We start from the raw sequence: 14,022 nt of genomic DNA on the forward strand, positions 1-14,022 counted from the left end.
CCCATCAAGGGAAAAATTGTGGGTAGTACGGTTTTTCAAATCGCCCTAGTTACTTTCGCCCGTTAGACTTTCGGGCAGCCCAAGATGAAGTAGTAGTAGTGCTAGGCCGTCTTATCCAAAACCTTTTTGTAGGAAAGCGAAAGAAGTAGTAGATTGGCCAAACTTTTTACCACTTTCTTAGCCTGCGTAGCAGGCGTCGAAAGGGGAGGGAGGGGGAGTTGGGAAGAGAGAGAGAGAGGGAAATGTGGGGGGGGGGGGGGGGGGGGGGGGGGGGGGGGGGGGTTTTTGCGGGGGGGTCCCCCCCGCCTGCCACGCAGGCTACCACTTTCTGTGTTTATTAACTCAATTTGTAGAATATTTTACATTGGATGATTATTCGTACAAGGGAATCAATTATTGAGAAGCAGAGAAGAGCTTAGCCTCCTATGCAGATGTTCTTAGGGCTCGTCACTGCGTAGGAAGCTAAGAGCTATTCTATATAGCTAACTGCAACGCAAACTGTTCATAGTTATTTTTATTTCCAGCAACGGTTTGCAAAGCGGCCTACCCTTGTTAGATTTCTACCTAAAACTACAGTTATAAAAGAATTGTGTCTTGAAGTAGAAACTTTAGCTGCAACTACTTGTTCAAATTTCAGATTACTTGATTATCAGCATTATGAGAGTTAAAACTTGTTGATTGAAAAAAAAGTGACATTCCTTATTTCACAAAATCGCTTTTTCCGCTGGTCTCTGTGACCGATAGTAAAAGCCTTCATCGAAACCGCGAAGACCCTATCACGAAATGTGCGTGTGATTTCTGGGGGTACCCTGTGGTTGTTCTGTTTCATTTTCTCTTTTAATTTTCAATTTCACCACGCACCAACCAATAAGTCACTCCCGGCGTTAATCATAACAGTCTCTCAATTTCAAATAGTCTTATTATCAATAATTATTAATTGCATTTAAAGAAGTCTATTCCGCGCCGCCTCTTGCGTCTCTCGGGTAATACTCTGCCAGAATGGATTGTGGAATTCGCTTCAACATCTCTTTGGGGAAAATTCGCAGCAGCGACCAGCCAATATCCAGAGACTCGAACACGGAACGGTTTTCGTATGTTCCTGAAAGATATGAAAAGACCCATTTTGAGCCTGACAAAACCCCTCTCATTACAAGTGCAGAAGTTTATTTTCTCTTACCTTGTGTAATAAAGTTCTTTTCAAACTTGGACAAGAATTCTAAGTAAAGCAAGTCCTCAGATGTGAGAGCTTCTTCTCCCACTACAGCTTTCATTGCCTGTACATCCTTGCCAATGGCATAGTTAGCATACTGAAAGAAAAAATCAAAAACACAAATACATATGCTGTCCACAAACGCAAACTTAAGGAAATAACACAAAGAACCAATCTGAACTCGAAGAAAAACGAAAGTTGAGCCAAGCGCGGGAAAACGCGCATAAAAAATCATGTTCTTGACTGATTAAAAAAAAACTAGCATGTTTGCTGGTTGGAGGATGTTGTCGGAGTTATTTACAACCAATCGTAGAGCTTAATGATGTTGCAAAACAATGACGTAGATGGCGAACAATATTCGTTTGCCCGAGCGGGAAATTTCCAGAGTCAGCATAAAAGGAAAGTCTTGAGGTAACGAAAAGCGTGTTCTATCATTTTCTATGCATCTCAGTCTTTTAGTCCCAGGCCTGCGCAAATTTTAATCCGTGCGTGGCTCCTCAGCATGGTTCAAGATTCTGGTAAACACTCAATCTCGAGCCCAGAGTCCGTCTATATCGGTCAGCGGTACGGGACGGACTCTGGGAAACTGGAATTGATCAGATCAATTTCGGGTCGATTTCAGGTAGAACCTTGGTCTTCCGGTTTTTTATGCGCATGCTCTCAGGTCTAAGCGGAAGTAAATTTCCCAGAACGGAAGTAAATCGAGAAAATTGAACTATTTCTAACACAGTATCGACAGAACTGGTGTTTATCGAAGCAACAAAAGTAACAAAAACGTTCTGCAGTTAACAAAAGAGAGAGTCAACAAAAGAGCGTCTGGTGTTTTGATTTCCGTTAGTCTCTTTCTTGAGCATACTGCTTTATTGGTTTTAAATCAAAGATCTTGTTTGCCTTCCAAGATTCCGCCTGACTGTGTGCATGTGTTCGTTGTTGTTTTGCGGACGACAGTGAAGAAATTTACATAATGCACAACACACGGACAAGCTATTGTTCTGTTGATAAAAAATTTTGTTTGGCGACTTTCGTATATTTCAAAGGCTTCTCGCTGACAGCGCATCTTTTCATGATAGATTGCATGTTTTCGAGCAAATAATTTTTTCCTCGTCGAATGGCGGTAATATTAATAAAGACGTTAAAGGCCACACCGGTCAACGCTATTCAAAAGGTTTAATTAGCATTTCGGTGACTCAGCTCGTGCACACATTCACGCAATTCACGTGCACACAATTGTACAATTCCTTTTTTTCAGCAAAACAACAACGCGTAATGTTCAAATTCTGCGTTATTAGTTATTATTTTGAATCGAGCACTGTCTGCGATATTCAGTTTTTCAACCGTAACGGAGATTTGAAAGAAAACAGTAGTTCTAGCGAGATTTGTAAGTCAACTATAAATTGAGTTTTCAATCGACCTTATCCTTGGTGACGCCGTCGTTGTTGTTTTAAAACTCCGCTCAGAATTGACGTTTAAAGGAAGTCCTATTTTATTCAAGGTATCTTTTGAGTTCAAAAAGAATGGTAGAATTAGAAAATACTTCATTTATGTAGCGCCATATGACGAGTTCTTAGGTGTTTCACAAAATTAAGGTGATACACCTGAACATTTGACCATGGAAAACAAAATATGTTTTTCCAGGGTTTCCGGTTTGGTTTACTTCCGAAGAAGATTTTCAGACTTCCGTGTTGATTTCTATTGTTCTGTGAGGACCAGTAGGACACTGAATTAATATTCAGTTTCCAAGAGTGAGTCCCGGCGACCCTACCGCTGACCAACCGCTGATGGATCGCGGAGCCGGGGGTCACTCTGGGCTCGAGATTGGTAAACACTTCAGATCAACTGGTCACAGTTTTCCGTCCCGGTTTCATAAAGTTAATCGTCATTTTTGGACAGCCGATTGGAAACTGAAGCTTCCTATGTTTAAAGAATCAAAAGAGACATCGTACCAGCTGGTTAGAAACGTCAGCATGATCCTTTCTCGTCATTCCTTCACCAATAGCAGACTTCATCAACCTTGACAATGATGGCAGTACGTTGATAGGAGGATAAACCTGGTAAAAAAAGATTTAGCCATCGAAAGTAAGTTCACATATTGAAACTTCTGTTTCGAAACGTTAAACTGTATATAACGGCACTTCTCTTGCTTTTGTGGTAACACGAAGTTGTTAAAACTGAATTATTGAACCAAACAGATGCATACTTGTCGGTTATGCAGTTGACGATCAACGTAGATCTGTCCCTCTGTAATATAACCTGTCAAATCCGGGATTGGATGGGTGATGTCTGATCAAGAAGAAAGAAGAATAGTTGAGACACGAACGTACAACATAATGTACGGTGAGTATTGTAACGTGCAGTGTTGTAAAACCAGCACCTTACCATCGTTAGGCATAGTTAAAATGGGGATTTGTGTGATGGAACCATTTCTTCCTTCCACACGTCCAGCACGCTATGGAATCAACAACAAAACAGAAATCAGTCATAAAATCCCTTGATTTTACATAACTTAAACTAATTATGAAGCAAATATCATGATATACTACTTATTAACCGAGAGTGAGGTCATTACAGGGGAATCTCAGACCGAGGCCTTGATGTCATTGACCGAGCGATAGCGAGGTCAATACATCAAGGCCGAGGTCTGAGATTGCCCTGTAATGACCGAACGGACGAGGTTAATAAGTTATTTATTATATGGCCTTTTAGCGCTATTCTAAACTGAAATATCTAAAAAACACTGAGGTGAAACTCGCTCTCGCTCTCTGTGGCTCTCTTCGTCGCTCATACTAAAGAAGTATCGGTATGCTAATATTTTTCTTTCAGTTGTTGAAAAGATAGTTGCATTTTGTCGGTATTTATTGTCGTTCTCGCAATTGCGCTAGTAGCTTTTACTCACAACTCAAAAAACCATGTAAAAATGGCCGAGTCGAGAAAATTTTTCATAATGCCCGGTCATTACAAGAAAATAATGCCCGCTCAGCAGCCAATTAGAGCGCGCGTACTATTGTAGCCATATAATAAAATTATGTAACTGTACACACACCTCATAAATTGTGGCCAAATCAGTGTACATGTATCCTGGAAAACCACGACGACCAGGAACCTCTTCACGAGCTGCAGACACCTGTAAAGTGAAAAATGAAAGTGGCAATAAGCATTGCTTTGTTGAGTCTTTTCTTGGTATAGAGATAAACCACGAGTAATACTGTTCAATTAACTATTTTGCAAATTGAAATTTAAGAAATGTTTCAAAAAATTCAGTCCAAAAGGCTAGAACGTAGAGCAGCTGGTTAGATACGTGTACATAAGCAGATCATTGCACGCAGAAAGAAGTATAAATTAACAAAGATAAAAATTTAGCAGTTAAGTTAATACCATTACTTTGATTTCGCTTTGTGAATTCAGCAAGGTGGATTTAGTTTTCTACAAAGGGTCCAGCTTACATGTAATGGAGACGGGTTCAACGTTAAAACAGTTTTATTACACTCTTTTTTTTATAAGAATACAGTTTTTCCGACCCAGGCTGAATATTCTTATTTTTCTGCCGATTTTAGGCTGAAATATTCTTCTGAACATTCTAAGAAAATACCGTTTGACATTTCCGTTTTAGCAAGTTTTGGGTAATCATGATAATCAATTACAAGAATTTTTATTTTTGGTGTCCAGATTTGTATCGCGTTACATTGTGTACATGTACCATTGCGTTTCGGTGCAGCCTGGCCGTTTTGGCTTTACGAAGCATTCCTCGCAGAGATAAAGTGACGGAAATGAAAATACCTGATTTTGTTTCAACTAAAAACTATATTCTTTTTAAAATCTCAGCCTCGGGTTTATTCTTAAAATATTCTTAAAAATTCGCAAATTTCAGCCTTAATATTCTTACAAACTAGATTCTAAAAAAAAAGAGTGTATTGCTTTTCCTTTTCCCCTAATCTGACTCCCAGCCTTGACAATGCCACTCAGTATCAAGTAAAAACTTCACAAGCTGTAGTATACTGTACCTCTCGCAAAGCCTCAGCATAAGAGCTCATGTCAGTAAGGATAACCAAGACATGGTTTTCACACTGGTAAGCCAGAAATTCTGCTGTAGTCAATGCTAGACGAGGTGTAATGATACGCTCAATTCTGTGAAAACAAGATTAAGGTCACACCAGTTAATGGCCTTAAAATATAAACTGCATACAAAAGTTTATTTAACAAATTTGAACTACATGTATTATGAAATGAATTAGGAAAACCAAGAACTAAATCTGCAGAGGTATGATACTGAATGGGCCCTTTGCAGCTAATGGCCACATTGTACAAAATAACATCTTGCTGAAGGGCAAGCTCCGCTCTGGGACACCCAAAACAAAGAATAGTCACAAACGACTGGTTGAAGTCGTTTTGTTTTGGATGTCCCAGTGCACTGCTTGCCCTCCAGCAATGTTCACCGCGGTCAAACGTCTCAGGCAGGTTTTCTTTCCATTTCGCCGTTTTTTGTTCAAATTGAAGTGATTACGAGCAAGGATAGATAAAAATAGTTGCCGAGTGAAAGCATAATCCCATTCCCTCAGGTAAACCAGTGTTTTCACTTTTTAAAAGGTGCTTTGACAAATGGCGCCGACAAGTCTGCATGTCGCTATTTTCAAACACGTAGAACTTTTTTAGTAAAGCTCCAAAAAACTTAGTAAACCCTTAGGATTAACCCTTAGGAAAATTAAAACCTTATCTTTGCAGTACTTTTCTTATTTTTTGCATATTTCTGTCGTTTGACCACGGTGGACCAGCAATGTGTTATTTTGTATCATGTGACCATTAGCAACAGTACAAAGGGCCCATTACAGATGAACCTCGCTTGAGCAGACACTTTTGGGACCTGAAAAATTATCCACTTGAAGAGGTGTCCGCTTAGGACATGTTACAAATGCAGTGTTTGAATGTGGCTTGGTCTGCAGGAGGTGACTATTAGCTGGGGTTCAACTCTAGTGTCTTACGTTGGATCATTGGCAAGATTGAGAAACAAGCAAACATTCTCCATGGAACCATTTTCTTCAAAGTCCTGCTTGAAGAAACGTGCTGTTTCCATGTTGACCTATAAAGAGTAAAAAAAAAAGAAAAATAATAATATAATTATGGTATTGTTTTAAACCTGATCCAGGGATGGCAGAGCATTTTTTCAGGTGGGGGGTCTGACTAGTGACTTGAAGTGGGGGGGGGGGGCCTTAAGAGACTCTTCTCTTAGTAAGTCTTTATTTTTTCGGAAAAAGTGAGGGGGCTAAAGCCCCCCCCCAGCCCCCGGCTCCGCCGTCCCTGTGATCTAATCATGGAAGTACAAGTACACATAGAAAAGGAAGGACTGATAAAGTGCCTTTACATGAATGTGCATGGTACTAAAAAAAAAAGTGGCACACATGCTTGAGTCACGCATTAAGACAATGAATTTGTTCATGTTTGTGTCTCTTTCTACCCTCTGAATTTTGAGGAAACAATATTGTGAAGAAAGAAGCAATTGTACCAGAATACATGTACTAGTACAAGAACTAATAATAGCAACACTAAGTGGCAATTATGAATTACAGCTTGACTGTAAATTAATGAAAACTTAATGTAGTCTACTTACACCCATAGCAGCAAAAACAATGGCAAAGTTGTCGCTGTGGTCATCCAATACTCCCTTTTTAAACTTCACCAAACCTGCTTGTCGACAAATCTGGGCTGCAATCTAATGCAAATTCACAAACACAGTCATTAAAATACTCTACATGAAACATTTAATGACCGATTTGTAGTGAAATTGATGTATAATAACACACAGGAATAAGAATGGCTTTAAATGTTTTAATTCCAAACGTTACAAGCAATTGCAGACTGCCATCAAAAAGACACAGACTGTTGTTGTACTTTAATTGTTACAAAATCAAGTAAACATACAAAAGCATTTGATTGGCTGAAATCAAACTGGTGATCAAAACGACATGGGCTAAGGCATGTACAATATAACATAATGCAATTATATGTAGACATGATTAAATGCAACAACTGCACAATCCATTAAAGAAAAAATCTAATAATGTAATGGTCAACACTCGACAGTAACACTATTTTTGCAATTGGCGCTGTTAACTTACATCATTGTGAGGCAGACCTGCTGCAGAAAATATGGGAATCTTTTGGCCACGAGCAATGCTAGAAAAACAAAATTAAAATTAATACATTGGAATTGTGAAGTGAACTTTATAGCCCAGGGTTCTTCTGGCAGTTTGTCCATGCTGTGGACAAAAGCATTTTCTGATCAGACAAAAGTATTCTGCATGTTTGAAGAAAGTGGAAAATAATGAGGTCAAAGCAAGCACAATCAACCAGCCACAATCCCTCAACGTGTTTAAACTCTAACCTGTTCATGGTATCAATAGCTGAAATCCCAGTTTGAATCATTTCTTCAGGATAAATCCTGGACCATGGGTTGATTGGTTGACCTGTACATGAAGTAAAGAGTAGGAGGTCCTTCAATCAATAATTATTACTAAATTAACAAAAGATCTTGCAAAGAAGTACAAAGCTACTGTGCAGAACAGTTGTACTAGCTAATAATGCCATACAATCATGTTCATGTACATTCACCACACTCATGCTGGCATGCCTCATATGCATGCCAGCAGCAACATTTACAGTTAATAAAGTCATGCTTTGATGGCCTACGTGTACATCATTAATGTACTATCTAATGATATCTAATGATTTATTAATCAAATTAATCCTGCGCCCTTAAATGTACAAGTACCGGTAGTCACACAAGGCTTCAATTTATTAATTAATGTCTCATTACTGGTAATCAGTGGTAACTTAAAACTTTATCAAGTATCCTAAATAATTTTGGTTTATAGCTTTCTAGAATAAAAAATTTTCTTTCAAACCACATGAGACATTTTCTGATTAAATAAATAACAAAATATTTCAAGCTATCTGCAAAGATTTATCCTTTCACACTATAACCAAAGATATCAATTCTATTCACAGAATATCCTTCTGGTCTTGGTCTTTCTTTTTCAAAATTTGTTACCATGTTTGTAAGTACAATTTGAGCCCTAGACCTCACAAAGAACGAATTTTGACTGTGCCACATAAATTAAAAAATAAATACCCCACCTTGAATGTCCAAAAAATCCTCTGCCATGACTGCAGGGCCTTTATCGATTGCCTTTCCAGATCCATTGAATACACGTCCTGTACAACCATATTAAAAAGTTATTTGTACAAAATCATGAAATGCTGAATGGGATAAACACATTCGTAATATCTTAATGTACAAAACATTAGATAAATACATGTACACCTAATTGAAGAAACGTTGACCCTATGAAAAGCATAAACCATGAACGGTATGACCCAATGGTATTCTGGGTACACAGCCTTGGTATGCTTGGTGGTATTTCTTTTATTGATATCAAGACATTTTCTTTCTTTGGGAGCCTTAAGAGCATGATTAATGCAACCTGTCTTTTCTTCATCAAAGAAGAATTGTTATTCTGATTTCCCAGTAAACATTTGGGCCGCATCGTTCATGGTTTTTGCTTTTCATGGGTCAACTAGTCTTCAATCAGGTGTATAAAAACTACATTGTACATGTAGGTCATTTCTAGAAACGTGATGTAATGTACATCTGTAAGTTTTTTACAGTTTTTTGCTACACTGAACCTGTTACATACTTAATCATGATCAGAAATTTCATGTACCATGTAAACAAAAAATAATGATTTGCTTACCCAGCATGTCTGATGACACAGGAGTACGTAAAATATCTCCAGTGAATTCACATGTAGTGTGTTTAGCATCAATACCTGATGTTCCTTCAAAAACCTGTCAAACAGACGTGCATGATATTCTTTTGTATTCAAGCATCCACTTGTATCACGTTTATGTAACATATGTTGGAGGTGCTATATAGCTGAGTTTATGCTTTAGGGATGCATTGCAATGAGGTGAAAAGAAAGGGGCGACAATTCTCCAGCATCAGTTTACAGGGCACCAGTCACATGTTTTCAGACAACTTACTGATCAACCTTCATGTAATTTAACCTTCGTTATATAGGTTTTCCCTTTAAACTCTTAAACTAAGCGAAAACTCCCACATAAGTGAGGAATAGTAGTACCAGTACTCTCACTGACACACTACTACTGTGACATATTCCACTGCAGATTATTGCACGGATATGCGCATATTTAATAAGTAAAACAAAGAATGGCACGGTTGATATTGTTTCGCATGCTAAAGCTTTTATCTAAGAGAAGTGTGCTATTTGGCACGCTTAACGAGCGATATGACACGCATGCGAAAGGACACGCGTGCGATAAGACACGCTTCCCAAACCAGCCTTCGTTTGTAACTTTTACATCCGTTTAACTTCTTCATACTAAGATAAACAAGCTCGCATAACTTACGTACTTACCCGATGAACGTGCATAACAGTTAGCTAATTCCAGATCGTACGAGGCTTATGCATAAGGCGAAAATAAAACAGAAATAACTTCGATTGAAACCACGATATTTAATTGTGCTTTAAAAATATAGACTGCTCGCAAAAATTCAGTTCGTCGAAATCTGATGGCAAGTAAACTTCGCAAGCGATTTGTAAACCCACGCCCAGACCACTCGCGGTTAACGGGAGGAAACTCTGGGGCTAATGGACGGGGGAAAAAGAATCCGCCGGCGAAAAAGGTGAATGTGAAACGTTATAAATTTTAATCTTTGAAACGAACGCAAAATTAAAGAACAATCAATGGCGAAGCTCGCTGCTCAAACTTCGCGCTCGATCGCTAGCTATTTCTAGTAGCTCGCCGCCCGAACTACACGCTCGATCGCTCGTTTTTTTGCGTTCATTCCACGGATTTAAAAGAAAAACAGAGAGAATGCTCGCAGTCTATAATCCCGTCCCGATTATCTGCCTTGGGCGGGAAGAGTAGTCATTTTCCCGTTTCCTGACCAGCCGATGCGCGGCCACGAAACACTGGGACCAAGGACTATTTTGTCAACATGGCGGGTCAGTCGGCGGGTGAAACGTAGCGACAACGTTTGTGACAATAAATTTGGCTTTAGTTTCTAACGTAAGCTTTCGCTGGTTTTATCTCCGATTTTCTGTCGTTTACTTTGAAATTGATACTAAATTAAAAGGCTCGGTTCGTTGAAAGTTTGTGATTCAATGTTTGTTAGTTTCGAAAGTCGGCTTATACGGCTGCCGCTACAACTACGCTTATTGAGCACCGACCTTGAAAAGCTTGTACGTGTGATAGTTTTACAAGACGAGAGAACGGTAAGTTAAACGTTTCTCTTGGACACGGCTAGCGTGTCATTTTGCACACTTGAATTACGTGCTATTTGACACGCTGGCGTGCCATTTCGCACGTATAGTGCTCGACACGGAACATTGTTCGATAAGACACGCGCCATTGTTTTTATCGTGCGATACTAACAAAAGAAAATTTTTAATTAGGCGTGCCTTCTGACACGCTGCTCGGAAGCCGGCGTGTCATTTTGCACACTGCCTATTGTTTAGCGTGCCATTTTAGCATGCCCGTGCGTTCACCTTTTTCACTGTTTTCCCGTGGAGGGTCACATTTTAAAAATATCCTTTGTTGCTACTTTATCGCAGTTCCCGTCGCTGTCGGTAGTTGAATCGTAGGGAAATTGCTAGTCCTTGTCGGAATGTAAGTTTTTCCAAAAGGTTTGTCGTTTGTCACGATTTTATTTTATGTGCTGTCGCTTCTTTTTACTCCGTGTCGCTTGTCGGAATTTAACCTGGCAGGGCCTCTATAGATACTGGTGATAATGTGTATATGGGCCTGATGATCTGGTAAAGATCACAAGACTACCATTCCTTTCACTGTACCTGTACTACAGCTTTGGATCCACTGACTTCCAACACTTGACCACTTCTTTGTGAACCATCTTGCAGTGTTAATGTAACAATCTCTGCAAACTTTGGAAACTATATAAAAGTAAAATAAAGATTAATCATTGGCGGCGGAGCAGGGGGCCAGGGGGGCTGTAGCCCCCCCAAACAAAAATTTGGGGGATGGGGCTCAGCACCCCCACGTTTTGGTGCTGAAAATATTGCAAGTGCAGCGTAAAATTTTTTTGTCAAGATATCCGTCTCATGAGTGAGTTCAAACATCTTCGAAACCTCCTTGAAAGTCTTCGGGAAACTTTTCTATCATTCGAAAAGTTCGGAAAAAAAAATCGGAAATGTCCGAATGGCCTTCGAACAACAATCGGAGAATTTGGAAATTTTCAGTCTAGGAACTGCTCAGAAAACAAAAAGTTGCTAGAGCGGAAAAAGGTGGTCCAACCAAATATGAAAACCTGTCAAGTATTTTTGGGACAGTCTTAGCCCGCCCCCACATTCCAAAACGCTCCGCAGCCTCTGTAAATGATGAAACTTTTTTATGCCAAACATACCAGAACTGTTTGATTGTTTCCAGACCTTACCAGACACAAATTTTGCACGGCTTCAATATGCAATTAAAACTGCTCAAAAACTGGTCGCTATTCTTTGGTAATTTTTGAACATATGTTTAACATACTGCAAAATAAATAATTAACCAGTTTGAAGTACAACAGTTTAATACCAGGTCTTCAACGCAAGTTCTAACAGTAGATTGTAGGAAGACTGAAAGACATGCGTATGTTTAATAACTCTTTCTATGTTTGTTTCAATTTTCTTCCCTTTGGGAATATATGAACAGAGGATATCACATGATCAGGATATGATCAATTCGGATTATTACAAAAAATATCGAAAAATTTTACTCTTGGATGTAAATAATCAAGTACCTTTACCGTGTGTAAAATGAATTTAATTAAGATTTGACATCCAAAAAAATAATAAAAACAATTCCGAGCGAGTTTGATTTAAGCTTAATTTAATTTAATTTAAGCCTGTATGTGCAGGTATTAAAAAATTCAAATGTAACATCGTATTTAATTCATGACCCGTGATCTCGATTAGGAAAAAGTTTCAGTTTTTGTAAACTCAAATCATACCTTCACATCATCCAAGATCACTAACGGTCCGTTTACACCAGAAACTGTTCTGTACGCTGAAAATAAAACCATCAAAACAAGCGATCAACATGTGACCTACAGAGAGAGAGCTCGGGGCAAACATGAAACTTTATCGATAAAGGAGTAAAAATTACGACGACCAGAAATCGAATGATACAAACAACTTCTTAAAAAGAATATAAAATAACTGACTTAGTCTTGGCTGTGAAATATAGTCTCTTGTTACGGCGGCGGCGTGTTCTTTCGAAGCTCCTTCTTCTCCCGGTGTCGGCGCCATCTTGGAATTGACCAGATGCATCACGTCACATGACAAAGTGTCAATAAAAAATGTTAGGGTGGGGAGGGTCGGGATAGCCCTGTGTCATCTTCCGTTCACATTGAACAAAACTCGTTCCGAGAAAACCGAGTTTGTATGATTATTTTCATTAGTACGCGACTACAAGAATAGTTTTATAGCTGCATACTGAAATTACGGTAGCTATAAGTTGAACATATCAACCCAAAAATGGCAAGGAGAATTGAACCAAGCGAAAAATAATTCAGAGAAAATGACCCATTTCCTAGACAGACCGACTAACTAACTAAACAAACTTTAAATGCAGGGCTGATCAAACAGCTAGGGAGTTTCAGTGAGTGTCGCTTTTTTAAACGTGGCTCGAGGTTAAGTTTCATATAACGAGGTTTTTTATAATTTTCTGCAGAAAACAAAAAAAAGAGAATGCGAAAAACTTATATTCAAAACTACACTCTTTTTATTTTCTATAGGAATATTATTTTTTCGGCCCAGGCTGAACGGAATATTTTTTTTTTCTGTCAATGTTAGGCCGAATTCTTGTGAATATTCTGAGATTAAAACCAATGACATTTCTGTTTGTGCTGTATGCCATACATATTTTATTATTACATGTACCGTTCGAACTGTCATTGGCATCGAACATATCAGTAATAATATGGCTAGTGCAGGTTTATCGTTTTATTCGCTAGTTTTGCCGTTTAGAGAAAGGAAGAATTTTATACGGTTTAGTTAAAAACATATAATTGTATTGAATTTACAAATTTTCAAACCACAAAATTATATTCTTTTGAAAATCTCAGCCTCGGGTTTATTCTTAAAATAATCTTTTTTCCCGCAAATTTCAGCCTCGATATTCTTATAAAATAAATATTGCAGAAAAAAGGAGTGTAATGATGTGGACGTTATGTTTGGGTGTAATTTAATTAATTCACATAAATTAGATCATACACAGCTCATAGCTTTAACGAAATCATTTTTAGAGAGATGACATGCAGATTAGTGTAATATTTAGCGCCAAGGTTTCAGCAATGTGTTTTAGTGTAGTCAGTAGTTGTAGACTTCAATTTTGTAAACATTCAATGCCTTATTTCTTCGTTTAAATGGCCCAGAGAACTGTTTTTCAAATTTGATATCTTCCTTTCAGTCAACCTACAACATGACTAATTTAATTATAAATCAACGTTTTTTCATACAAGTTTATTTTGGACAAAAAGACCTGGAGTGATGCCGCATTCCCTGATTTTGTACACCCGACACTCATACTGACTTGCTTTCAGGGGAAAAGGTTAATCAACCCTATTTCAAATTCAATTCATTCTTCAAAGAAGCGCGCTAACTAGCTATGTCCGAGGAAGGGCGCACCTATAGCAGATTGTTGTATTGTGCGGCTCATGTTAGGTTTTTTTTTTTAAGTTTTTATAAGATAAACGTGGCCTTAACTTATATTGTCGCGAGGAAATAACTCTTATTTTGTGTTCT

At 38.4% G+C, this 14,022-nt stretch overlaps 1 protein-coding gene across 1 annotated transcript; it reads right to left on the reverse strand.

The window, feature by feature from the left end:
• Positions 1-319: 319 nt before the first annotated feature.
• On the reverse strand, positions 320-12,539 carry LOC144643586 (V-type proton ATPase subunit B). The gene is made up of 16 exons (XM_078502892.1): positions 12,441-12,539; positions 12,228-12,283; positions 11,074-11,172; positions 8,953-9,046; positions 8,336-8,413; positions 7,584-7,665; positions 7,318-7,375; positions 6,810-6,911; positions 6,184-6,281; positions 5,209-5,332; positions 4,251-4,331; positions 3,587-3,656; positions 3,408-3,490; positions 3,154-3,258; positions 1,178-1,307; positions 320-1,099 (listed from the first exon to the last, which is right to left on the reverse strand). Exons 1-16 carry the CDS (start codon positions 12,523-12,525, stop codon positions 954-956), a joined length of 1,491 nt encoding a protein of 496 aa, XP_078359018.1. The 5' UTR covers positions 12,526-12,539; the 3' UTR covers positions 320-953.
• Between the last annotated feature and the right edge of the window lie 1,483 nt (positions 12,540-14,022).

Source organism: Oculina patagonica, chromosome 2, assembly GCF_052425735.1.
Source record: "Oculina patagonica isolate OP01 chromosome 2, crgOcupat, whole genome shotgun sequence".
Lineage (NCBI taxonomy): Eukaryota > Metazoa > Cnidaria > Anthozoa > Scleractinia > Oculinidae > Oculina > Oculina patagonica.